We start from the raw sequence: 13,343 nt of genomic DNA on the forward strand, positions 1-13,343 counted from the left end.
GTATCTTATTTTTCAGAGGAGTGGAAGAGACTAAAAACCTGGTAATGTATTTGTTCTGTGGACGCTGTAGTTCAAAGTTAACACTTTAAAAATGAAAAGACAACAGCCTCAGCAGTCTATGATTTTCCTTAATTTTTCCCCTTTCATCCACTGAGAAAAAATCAACTGAAAAGATCTATGCATTAGATAGTGCTTCAGTTTGAGGAAATCATTATAAACAAATGATGATTTTGAGCAGGGTACATAAATGACCATCTAATCCTGGATCTGCTTTGTCTTAGTATTTGTCAGTGTCTTCCCTCTTGCTGAAAATACAGATTATCCAAGAGGCATCTGTGGACTCAAATATGCCCCAAACATCATCAGGATATTTTCAAAAGAATTTAGATACTGCAGGCATAAGCCAGCTTCATTAAAGATTAGTGACAATACAAGGTGAGGATTTCACCCAATAGCAAATTCCTATGAAAGTCAATATTTTGCTTGCTTTTGGGGTTTTTTTTGTAGGGTTTTTTTTTTAAATTTTCTCCTCAGTAATTGAATCCAGTTTCTGAAGGATCTATGCAGTCTCACTGGATAGCAGATGTTATTTTGTAACAAGGTGTATTTGGTAAAAGGATTTGTATACAGTTATCAGGCCTCACAAATTTTCTCGTATCTGGTGAGCTCTTAAAAAACATACCTTGAATACCCAAGCCCTCAAAATATTCTAATATTCCCCCACTTCAGCATTAATCTTTGTACACCATGAGGATGACTTTAGGAAGTATATGTGGTAGGTGGCAGACAGGAAATGCTTTGCAGGATGGTCTCGATAGTCAAAAATTGTTATACTGTGGGACTTGTATTTGAGGAATATCCCCTTCTGTTCATCTGCTTCTTTGTAAATAGGATCTTGATCCTATGGCCTTCATCTTACACCAGCTGTGTCAAAACAGTACAGAATGACAAAGGCTTCTGGATGTAGACACATTGAGGATTCCCTCCCTGTTCCAGACTGGAATCCAGTAAGCAGTGAGAAAGGACAATAAGTGTTCCAGATTTTCTTTTTCTGTCAATTTAGGATTAATTTATGATTTATTTGGGACATGTAACACTATAGTAATATAGCTAATAGTACCTATGGGGTTCTATCTGTAGGAACAGTGTTGGATCTATGGCACAAGTTTGTGGCTCTGTAGTACAAAGATCATTTGTGTTTACTGCTATGCATATTAATATCTCACAAAGAATAATCTTGCTGAAAATTATTACCTTGAGAGTGAAATCCTCTTTCCATGACCCCATGTTTGACTTTCATGTGCCTGGTTAGGTTCCCCTTCAAGGTGAATTTGCTGGGGCAGTAGAGGCACTTAAATGGCTTGCTATCTGAGTGCAAGTGCATGTGTCCCATTAAATTGTGCATTCTGTTGAACTCCTTTCCACACAGCTGTAAAAATGATAAAAATGAAAATTATTAATTTGAAGCATTTTTTTCAAGGACAACATTTTTAAAGGAAATAAGAACTACACTTCTCAACTTGAACTCTGGCAGTTTTTGGCTGCAATATGTTTTTCAAATTCCAGGCAAAAATCCTCCAGGCAAAAATATATGATTGAAAATATGTGGTTGAGTATCTAAGGCATTTTGAACTGCTGATATTTTTTAATATTGGTGACCAGCACACATACTCAAGGATTCCCAAAAAACAGTCAATGTTATAAGGAGGGGAAAGACTAAAGGGAGTAATCTGGAAGGCTCTTAACTTCAGTGAGATTCAAAGTACAGGTTTCTCCCTGGTGAACCATTCCATTTTAGTTTATGCATCTAGCCTTTAGTCAAGAACAATGTCAAGCAGAAATGGAATTATACAATAAAATCAATTAATGGTCTCTGTGAAACAGTCAAGCAGAATGTTACTGCTCTTTAAATGGAAATTAAATGGCTGTACATTCTGCTTAAAGTTAAAAAAAGCAATTCCTTGTTTTTCTGTGTTTCTTGCTCACCCTTTTTTTCCCTGATTCTTTCATCATTTGTTTATCCACTGCTGTGTTTCAGTGTCTGTGGTGAACAAGCTACAGTTTAAACAGTCATGAGGCTGCAAAAATGACTCAGCTTTCCCTGAAGCATGTTCCTGCCAGCTCAAGCCATTGATCGTGAAATTTTCCTTTTGATGGAACAATAAGGGTGGGTTTTATTCATTGCTGTTTATTTAGATGGGTCCTTTTGTCGTCTGGGCTCTTATGTATTCTTAAGACATGAGAGTTTGACATCACTAATACAGTCATCCAGTCTTATTTGTCTTCTGGTCTTTCCTTATAATTTTATTCACATTCAAGTGGCTATTTCCATCCTCTGCAAACTTCTGTTTGGTTTCTTTTTTTTTTTTTTTTCCTGACTTGCCATTGGATTTTAATTTTTAAAAATTTTTCTTATTACTATATGAACCAGAGTCACCATTACTGAGTAACTGAAACCTTCATCAACAGGGTAACCATCTGGCATAAAATTACTAAATAGAAATTACTAAGACTCCATCAGTTTTTTACCAGACTTTTTTGTAAAACCTGAATTCCAATCTTATTTATTTGGGTATTACAGAAGAACTGATACAGAACTTGCAGAAGCAAATTCAGAAAGTCATTAGCTGGAATATCTGGATGAAATGTAGATAGTGAAAGGATCCTTGGGGAAACAGTACCATGTGCTTTGTGTTTAAGCCCTCTCTTGAGGGAAAATTGAATCAGTTCATTAATAAAAAAATTAGCAGATGTACTATTTTAAAACAAAAACTAGTTGAGCCAGTGATGCAAAAGAAAGAGTCTCAAAACATTCACTTGTTTTTCAAAAAACTATTTGCTTCATCTGCATATGTACCCTTTTGTGTTTTTCTGTCTGTAATTTTGCTAAAATTAAAACTCTAGCAAATAAATTTATCAGTAAAGTGTAAGACAAGATGGTTGGTGATAAAAAAGAATAGCCACTGAAAGTGATTAACTAATTTTAGAGGTAAGTTAGCTGTTTCCAAGGGTCATCCATCCAGTGAGGAGAGAATACTGTCTTCTTTATATTCAAGGAAAATTCATATGCAGGATTATTTACACTCAGAGAAATGATGGAACCACAATATAGCTCAGAAACAGAGCTGTGAGGAAACAGATTCTTGTTTACTATTGAGAGTACTAATGAGAAGAGAAAATTTGCAAGGAGTAACAGCAGTAGCAGCAGCTGATTGTACCTTGACAGCTGCTGGAACAACCTGTAACATGTCAATATTACTCTTGCTACAAGAATGTCAACAATAATATCTCTCTCAAACACCTCTTTGCTGAAGGCTTCTGGTTATCTGCTTGCAATTTGGCTGACATGTTTTCACCAGAACTTGCTTTCCTATAGCTAGATCCTCTCTGTCATAACTGGTAGTCAAGGAAAATCATGTTGAGTAGGGGAGTGGCTTCAGTACTGCATTCAAACCCTTATCTTTATAAGGTCTTGAGTATTTAAATTTATTTAGGAGGAGCATTTAGTTGCTTTCTCTCAAGGCAATGCAATATTCGTTTCTCTTTCTTCAAACTGAAAAGACAGGGACTTGGTAAAGGATAGTTCTTTACAGCATAAAAGTTCTGTGTCTCTGAATAAAATTGATAGGTTTTCCATTTCCCAGGGTCAGGCACATCTTAGAGATGTGTAATGTGTTCTTGTCCTGAAATGTCCTCTGGGGACATGAGGAAATGGCACTAGAGTGCAGAGGTGTGGCAGGAAAATTAAAGAAATACAGATAGGGAAATTTTTTTTCTGAATGATGGGTCTCTGTGGCATAATTTGTTTTACTGGTCATTTCAAAAAGGCATGAGACACCTTTCGGATGAGTATCTAAGATTCAACTGTAAAAGGAAATATGTTTCTCACTCATATGCTGGAAAACTGCAACTTAATCTGGTTAACGCTCAGTTAAGAGCCTGAGTCTGCAGATCATACTAGAAGATTGTGCAAGATTTTCTTTCTCTCTGACATGACAGGCTTGTGAACACTGATGAGCAGAGTGTGAAAGATGACCCTGAGACAGTTGCATGGGAGGAGTTCCAGCAGAACCCACAACAGTGCAACATAGCACTCAGGGAGATGAGAAGTTTATATAAGAGAACTTGGGATATCATGAACAACATGGTTTCCTCGTAGACTTTATGTCAGACTGTCTAATTTAGACAAAAAAAAAATAAATTTAAGTCTTGACGAGAACACCTCCACTGCAAGTCTGTTGAACAGACTTCATTGCACTGGCTGGTGAAATGGACTTCAGTATAGTTGGCTAGAAAAGTCTACATTAGCTCAACCCTAGATTTTGTCCTAAACCAGGACGTGAAGTATTGTCCCTCTAGATTTGTCACTTGTTTTGTTTCTTCTCAAAGTACTTCTCTCTCACATTTTCTTTGATTTTGACTCCTGTTTAAAAAATGCATTTTTTAGATGGAGAAAAAAGTGGTGTTCAAAACATCTGTTGCAGATATTTGTCTGGGCTGAAGAGAAATTCATTGCATCATTTATTTGAGGTCTGATACATTGATTACTTCAGCACCAAAAGCTACAGTAATTTTAATGGAACTTTTCTCTACAAATCCAAATTAGTACTGTTGAACCAGCTGGTGGAATACCTTCATAACTCCTCAAGTTTTTTTCTTGAACACAAATAAACAAGGCAACTTAGGCTCAGGTCTGTAAATGCTACAGACAAGTTCACTCTTCAGAGGATAATCAAACTGAGATCCAGGCTGCAGCTGGACGAGGAAACAGAAGGGACAACTATTTGCTACTTGGTCACTTCTGATAGTATGTGCTTAGCTGTGATTAGACACATAGGAAAGATCATGTTTTCTTTTGCTGTGAGAAAAAGGTAAAGAAAACCATTGCATGTGGTGAAGTATAAAGGCTACTGCTGTGCTCTCTTTCCCTTGCATTCTTCTTCTTCTTTTTTTTTTTCTTCATAAGAAGGGTGTTCCTTTCCTCAAAGAAAGAAGGAGAGGGAGAATGACTGTAAACTGTCCAAAAGGACCGTGAGAAAACAGGAAGCTTTGAAAAGTACAAGAGAAAGCAAGATGAAATCTATTTGCAGGCGGTTCCCCAGGGACATGTGAGCCATTGTTAAGCAGGCTGTTCATACAGCTATATCCTTCCTTCTGCTGAGGAGGAGCTTGGTGCCAAAAGGCTGCTATCTGGTCATTGCCTTAACCCTGCAAGTACCAGTCAGAAATATTTGCTTTCAAGAGACTTTGAGGGTTCTGTCAGAGAGGTAATGTTAGGATGTTCCTAATGCAAAAAAGCAGCTCCAGATTCTGCTTCTGCTTATTGTTGCAGTCTTCACTGTCAGGGCCACTGATGTTAATTCGTACCCCTCCAGCCATATGAGAAATAGATTCACTGTGCTTGTTTCTTTCCTCGTAGGAACACTGGGTGGGGACAGAAAAGTAAAAAAAAATAAGAAAAACAGGTGTTCCTGTAGAGCTTTTGTTACTGTCTGGAAAACATACTGGTGATACTCTGTTTCCCAGTTCCAACTATTGCCCTCTCCAAGTTTCAGTAGTCTGTCATCATCAAACACTGAGCTGAACACAGCCTTCCAGCTAATCTGCACGTACCCAAAAAAGTCATGTGGATCTACATACTGCACCTACAAAACCTGATGCAAAAAATTTAATTTCTTTTCTGAAGTTTGAGGAGTCAGAGGAGGACTTCAACCAAACAGGAACAAAAATGCAGCTTTGCAGATTTTATGAAAGAATGAAAACCTCCTGCAGACCTGACATGTTGCACCATAAGAATTTCAGTAAAAGAAATTATTTTATCAACATAGAATAATGTAAGCTATATAATATATAATAATGTACTGTACAAAATACTATTCTCATGAGACATAAATTAAAATAAAACAAAATACTGAAGTTGGATGTCTTTGCTGTTAATTTTTCAATGAATTTTTTTTTAAGTTAAGAAAGCAAAATGATGAAGTCAGAAAGATTCATTTTTACATTTTCTTACTAAAACTAGGACTGAATATCGTATATTCCTATGACATTTTGAAATTCTACATTTTTTTCAAGAAAAAATAATTCCATTAAAAATTTTTCATCCATCTCTGCTTCTTCATGAAATGTTCCTTTTAAGAAAATATTCAATACCATGAAGATGTAGGACGAAAGAGTTCTAGAAATTGCTTTCAAATCAGTCTGCTGTTACTTATGCAAAAGCTCCACTCTGTATTTACAGCCAGCTTAGAACAAATTAAAGTGGGGAAAAAACCTATAATCTTTGACTTCACAAGGTATGACTACAGTAATGAACCAGACAGGCAGAAAAAGGACTGACGTAGCATCCAATGCTGAGTAAGAATATAGCTACAAATAATGAATAAGGAAAATATCAGAAGTAAATGGGTCAATAGAGCCTTAAAGGTTTATGGGGAGGGAGGAGAAGAGAGGATGGAAAGGGAATGTTAGCCTCCGGTGCTGGGGGGAAGGAAACTGGAATTTGCACAAGAATGTAGAAAGGCCAGGTGGTCTCAGTGGTGGCTTTGTTAGCATACTGATACCCTGCCCTGAACTTCAGTCTGGTAATTACACTTGGCCCATTCAAATCCCTTCTGTAGTTTTATTTTGCTGTGGCTTTTTCTGACTTCTTTCTTGAGCTGTTGCAGAGCATCACTGTGTGAAGTTGTGGCTGCTGCTTTTCCATGATCCTCTGTAGGGTGCATGACTTGATTTATGTTTTTTGCCAGTGTTTCAAGCTATTAAGCACTTAAACTTCTGTTTGGATGGCTGTACTAAGCAAATGTCTGATATGTTTATTGTCCTCAAACTTAAATGATCACAGAAAAAAAAGACCCCAAAACTATGTGAGGATGAATGATACTGAAGGGAAAGGGAGTAAACCACAGCTATTTACCTCCAATATTTTGTGCTACATAAGCAGAACCTGGATAAAGAAAGAAAATCAGATTGGTTTATGCTAATTTTTGAATGCAACTGCAGTATGCGTTAGCAAGTTTTGTTTTTCTAATTCTGCCATATCATAAAGTGGCAATATCAGAGAAATATACCTACGTTATTTATATATATATATATTACATATATACATTAATGCCTCTGCCAACAAATGCGCTCACCTTGCATTTAAAGGGTTTGACATCAGAGTGAACAATCATGTGGGCCTTGAGAGTCTGCTTTTGCACAAAGCTCTTGAAGCACAAATGGCATTGATATGCTCTGATATTGGTGTGGATCAGGACATGTCGCTTCATGTTGGCCAGCAGGGTAAATTCCCGGCCGCAAATTCCACATTTGTGCTCTTTCACACCCTGAAAGACATGAAAAATTCTGTAGATGGAAAATTTTCTAGGTAATTTAATCATCAGTACACCAACTTATGAATTATTCATTCTGCATTAGCAAAGTTGATGATAAATTATTTCACTTTTAACATTTTTCAAGATACCTATATATTTTCTCCTGAGAAATTCTTACAAGCTTCTAAGAAGCAGAGAAGTAAAACAAAATGTAAGCTAAATGAAATAATGAAGTCTGTTTACAAATCAGTCAAACACAGTCAGTGTCAGAGCTTCCCTTTCCTGCTCTGCTGCTTAAGTATTGATCAAATGTATACAATTACTGACCAAGAATAAAAGCCCACAAGTTTAAAGTAGTGCCTGCCTTTAATAGTTGAATGTGACTGGATTATGAAAAAGGCACAGACCTATTTTGAAGAAAGTTATAGAAAATAATCTGAGAGTAGTCAAACAGTATCACTAAATAAGATTAGACATATTTATTGCAAAGAGAAAAACCTGTTCTTAGTGGTATTTTCTGTTACCATAATGGAATGATTTCATTTTATATGAGGTCTATAGAACATTTCTATCACTTTTTATGCTATCCACTCAATTTACTACTTCATAATTCAATATTCTTGACCGCCCATGTGGTCTGTCAGCTTCTCACAGTGATTTAGATACCATGAAAATCAAAGAATTTTTTACCAAACAGCTTAAGAGTTTAACTTGCTGAAGGCAATAAGGATTTGCTAGTGAGGTGCTGAGAGCAATTAATCCTTCTGCAGACCTTCTTTAAAGAGATGTGAAATGACTGTCAGTGGTTTTCACAGTTAATTACTAAGCTAAAACTGAACATCACCAGCAGTTTCAACTGTCTGCTCATCTGATATGAGGCTGCATTTAGTCAGCTAAGTACTATAAATTATATTCACAGCTGAAACCACCTGCGGCTGTGGACAAAGAAGCAGAAGCTCTCTAAGGGCTCAGGGGCATTTAATTTCCTGTGACAAAAAAACCTACCAAGTCTTCAATTAGTGGAGTCTTGCATGGTAAATCCGAAGACCAGGGAATCTCCAGAAAGAACAGAAATTTTAAGCATGAAGCAGAAAAGAAAAAGTGAATGTGGAAGTAGAGGTCCGGTTTTCAAAGAATGCATGACTAAAAGACTCAGGTGCTGTAGCTTTCTGTGTTTTTAAGGTTTTTCATGTAAAAGCCAGGATTAAAATGTTAAAGGAAAAATATGCAAATCCAAGAGAAAACTTTTTTTAAACTGAGATGTTTTGACTTGTCTTATTATTTTTGTAAAAGTGGATAGTCAATTTCAGAGCTTCTTGAATAGAACAATTACATTTTTCCTATTTCTGAAAGCAATATTTTCAGAAATGTTCCAAAGCTTTCTCCTATCCTAAGCTGACTCTGTTGACACCACTGTCAACAGTGGCAAGACTGGCGCTTGATATGAATTGGCTAGGATTATGATCCTGCTTGTCCATTTCTATTAACTGCTATTCTGGATAACATATGCACAAAGGGGAAATTTTCTTAGGGTTGTTTTGTTTTTTAAATGTCTCATTATAATGATTCTTCAAAATCTGATGAATAATAACACACTTTTTTTATTATTATTTCCTGCAGTCCACTACAAACCCATGTATCTTTTAAATTAACTTAATTCTTCAAAATTTGAGGACTGGGGAGGTGGTTATATATACTATATATACATATATATATATATATATATATATATATATATACAGTGGATATAAAATTTTACAGTAGGTCATTCCAAAAAAAACCCCAAGAAACAGAGAGATGTGAATCCAGTTTGGGGAAGTGACACAGGGGGTTTAATTGAATTCCTGCTTTTAACAAACTTGGATTTGCATGTACTTTCTTAAGCCTGACAGACACCTGGCTGGTACGACTACCACCAATGCTGGGGCTTCTGCGTAAGCCTCTGCAGCTGGCAAGAGACACATTTCCGAGGAAGTACCTATATGTATCTCTATTAGTAGTCTGTAATCCTCGTACTGCCTTCAGATGCAAGTGAGAGTTGGCTTACCTTGTGAGTCAGGGAGTGTTGCTTCAGGTGGTGGGGCTGCACAAACTCCATGCCGCATTCGGTACAGATGTATGGGCGGATGTCTTTGTGCTTCATCATGTGATTTTGCAGCTGACTTGGGTACTGGAAGGTCTTGTCACACTCAGTGCAATTGTACTGTATAGGGCCACGGTGGGTGGTTAGGTGTCTCTTCAGCTGGGCCAGAGTTGGAAAGTCCAGGCCACACTCGACACAAATGTTCTCTCGTCCACTCTCATGCTTAGACTCATGTGCTTTCAGCTCACTGGGGTAGGCAAAACCCCTGCCACAGATCCTGCAGTTGTAAGGTTTGATGTCACTGTGTTGCATCATGTGTCTCTTAAGGTGACTGGTTTGAGTGAAAGCCTTGTGGCACACCTGGCACTTATGTGGCCGAGTGCCTTGGTGTGTCAACATATGCGTGTGCAAGTGACTCAGCTGCTTGAAAAGCTTGCCACATCGGGTGCAAGCATGTGGCTTAATGCCGCTGTGACCCAAGATATGAGTGACTAAATTGTACTTGGATGTGTAGGACTTCTCACACATGGGACATTGCCAGCGTTTCTGTTCTCCCCCCACATCAACATAGTAGCTGTCATCTATCTGAAGGTTGACATCTACTCTTTCCACTTTCTGTTTGTTTTCACCACTTTCTCTTACTTCAGCCCTCCTGAAGGGTGGTTCTGGAGGTCTTTTCATTTGAAAAGGGTTCCTGAAATGAAAATTTGGTGGTACAATGAAGGGAAACATTAAGCCGGGGTGGACTTTAGGATAATAAGGGTAAGGAGCCTGCATGAATGCTGGGCTACTGGGCCATGCCATGTTAGGCTTTACTGGTTCTTGCTTAATGGGCTTGGCTCCAAAATGCTCCAGCGTTCTGTAGAATTGAAAACCAAAGTTGCAGAGGTCAATCATCTGGGAACTGTACTTGGGTTGAGTGGGCTGTTGGAACACCAAGGGGAGACTGGAAGAGCCTATATCATTGTGATCTTCAGGTCTATCTGGTGATGATGAGGAGTCCTCAAGGGTGATGGGAGGAGGCATTTTTGTTGGCATACTCTTGCGTTTACGAGACCCTCCTTCCAAGGACCCTTGGAATGTTTCCATGGTTTCAAGAGAAGGAGGACCATAGCGGAAATGTGAGAGGTGCATTCTGAATTCTTCATCAAATTGAGTTGTTCTGTGTGGCTTTATAACAGGGCTGAGTGGCTGCAGGCAGCGGGAGAAGGGAGAGGCTCGGGTACTGTCCACATTAAAACTTGATTCTTCATTCTTCATCATATTCAATTTTCTTCTCTGTGGCCCAAATTCCTTAAAGTAAGCAAAAGAAACTACATATCTGTTTATTTCTTCATGTTTTTCTGGATTTAACATTCTACTGACCTTTTTATTGTTTTGAAGTTCGTTGGGTTTTTTAAATAAATACAACTAAGGATTTCTTAGGTCTATATAAGACAAAGGCCTTTTAAAGCAGGATTATATTGGTAAGTGAAAAGCAAAAAACCTTTGATCTTCCTGCAGCAGATTTGACCCACACAACATTTTTACACCATAAACTTTCTGTACTGTAACATACTACTTCATGGCAATGTTTCTGCCCAATTTAATTCAGTCAGTCTGGTTGTGGGCAAAATTCTGTCCTTGGCTGCACATGAGCAGGCTCTAGAAATTGGCGGTGCATCTAAAGGATATGGTAATACAAACAATAATATGCACATTTATTATGGTTGTGACATGAAAAGCCAAAGCCAAAAAATGTTAAACTTCTTTGTATAATTAACATGTGCTGCTGTGAGAGAAAACAATGGCCAAGTGATCTAAGGACACTGTGTACCATCAGGTTTTGCGCCATGTTTCCTGGCTACTCGCACTTTGTATTGTAATAAGAAGGCGGAGATTAATTTATTTTCTTTGTTTTAATCGCAGAGATATTTGCCTGGCAGATCTGGGGGAGGAAAGACATTTGACAACTCTCCAAATTACATTCAGTTTAATAGGCTTTATCTATGATTTTTTTGTTGTTGTTTGCTTGTTTCTAAACAGGTGGGCAAAATCACCACTATAAAAATAATGTAGAACTGATGTCAACAAAACCCCTGGGACTCCAGAGTAACTGACACCTAAAAATGCTCTGGGCCTATCTGATGATACAATGTGATCAGGCAGATTAATAATTTTCTCTTGACAAAATTTTATGTCCATGCGGGGAACATGTTTATGGTCATACCAGGAACTTCATCTGAATTTGTGGTTCATCTAAAACATTAGTTATGTATTTTGGTTCATCTTAAATAACGCTGCTACCTTTTCCCTTGTCCTTCTAGAGTCATAGAATCAGAAAACTTTTGTTAGAAAAGACCTTTAAGATTATCAATTCCTGCCATTAACTGCTGAATCCACCGCAAAAACATGTCTCTACCACATCTATACGTCTTTTAAATACCTCCAAGGATGGTGACTCAATCACTTCTGTGGACAGCCTGGTTCAGTTCTTGACCACCTTTTCTGTGAAGAGGTTTTTTCCCTGGAACAACTTGAGGCCATTTCTTCTTGTCCTGTCACTTGTTACCTGGGAGAAGAGGCAAATACCCATCTGGTTATAACCTCCTTTCAGGCAGTTGTAGAGAGTAAGAATGTTACCCTGAGGCTCCTTTTCTCCAGTAAAACAACCTCAGCTCCCCCAACCACTCTTCATAGGACTCGTGTTCCAGACCTTTCAACAGCTTTATTGACCTTCTCTGGACACACTCCATCGTCTCAACATTTTCCTTGTCGTGAAGGGCCCAAAATTGAACACAGGATTTGAGGCCTCACCAATGCCCAGTACACGAGGACAACCAGCTCCTGCTGGCCACACTATTGCTGGCACAGGTCAGGATGCCATTGGCCTCCTTGGCCACCTGGGCACTGCTGGCTCCTGTTCAGCTGCTGTCACCAGCACCCCCAGGGCCTTTTCCTCTGGGCAGCTTTCCAGCCACTCTGCCCCAGCCTATGGCACTGCCTGGGGCTGTTGTGACCCAAGGGCAGGACCCAGCTCTGGGCCTTGTTGAACCTCACAGCACGGCCTTGGCCCATGATCCAGCCTGTGCAGATCCCTCTGCAGAGCCTGCCTGCCCTCCAGCTGATCAACACTCCCACGTGTTGTCCACACACTTAGCTTAGTATTGTCCACAAACTTAGCAAGGGTACACTTGATCCTCACATTCATCAATAATGATATTAAACAGGACTTGCCCCAGTACTGAGTTGAGCCCTGGGGAACACCACTGGTGCCCATCTTCCAGCTGGATATAACTCCATTCACTACCACTCTCTGAGCCAAGGCATCCTGACATTTTTTTACATGGGAAACAATGCACCCATGAGGCCATGAACTGTCTGTTTCTCCAGGAGAATGGTGTGGGAAATGCTGTGAGAAGCTTTGCTGAAGCCCAGGAAGACAGAATACATAGCTTTTCCCTCTTCCACTGAGCCATAGAAGGAGTTCCCGTTGGGAAAGTAGGCCTTGCCTTTCATGAGCCCATGCTGGCTGAGCCAGATCCTCTGCTGAGCTGTTCTGTAAATGCTGTGTGATGGCACTCAGGAGCTGCTCTACAATCCTCCTTCCAACCCTAATTGTAGGTAGGAGTCATATTTGCCAACTTCCACTCAGCTGGGACCTCCTCTGACACCCAGGAGTGCTGGTAAATTATGGAAAGCAGCTTGGTGAGCACTTGCACTAGCTCCCTTGGTCCCTTGGGTAGATCCCATTAGTCCCACAGACTTGCAGCAGGTTGCTGACTATTTCCCCTTGGATTATGGTTCCCTGTTTGTCTTCCAGCTCAGAGGCATGAGCACCCCGAGAACAACTGATCTGACTATGCAAGACTGACGCAAAGAAGGCAGGAAGTATCTCAGCCTTTTCTTCACTGCTTGATGCTAAGTTTCACCCCACATCCAACAAAGAATGAAAATTCTCTTTG

The 13,343-nt window shown here is 39.1% G+C and overlaps 1 protein-coding gene across 9 annotated transcripts in view; it reads right to left on the minus strand.

Annotated features, from left to right (window-relative positions):
• ZNF366 (zinc finger protein 366) overlaps positions 1-13,343 on the minus strand; it is a 36,768-nt gene that overhangs the window by 6,336 nt on the left and 17,089 nt on the right. For 6 of the 9 annotated variants that reach the window (XM_086866674.1, XM_023943696.2, XM_023943698.2 and 3 more), the window contains 4 exons: positions 11,825-11,950; positions 9,364-10,692; positions 7,137-7,328; positions 1,255-1,429 (listed from right to left, as the gene is read on the minus strand). In XM_086866674.1, the coding sequence (XP_086722800.1) occupies positions 1,255-1,429; positions 7,137-7,328; positions 9,364-10,662 (1,666 nt within the window). In that variant the 5' untranslated portion in view covers positions 10,663-10,692; positions 11,825-11,950. Of the gene's footprint in view, positions 1-1,254; positions 1,430-7,136; positions 7,329-9,363; positions 10,813-11,824; positions 11,951-12,094; positions 12,401-13,343 lie in introns of those variants that run through there. The other 3 variants (XM_086866673.1, XM_023943695.2, XM_086866671.1) reach the window with 3 other exon arrangements.

The sequence above is a fragment of the Cyanistes caeruleus genome, chromosome Z, assembly GCF_971803275.1.
Source record: "Cyanistes caeruleus chromosome Z, bCyaCae1.hap1.1, whole genome shotgun sequence".
Lineage (NCBI taxonomy): Eukaryota > Metazoa > Chordata > Aves > Passeriformes > Paridae > Cyanistes > Cyanistes caeruleus.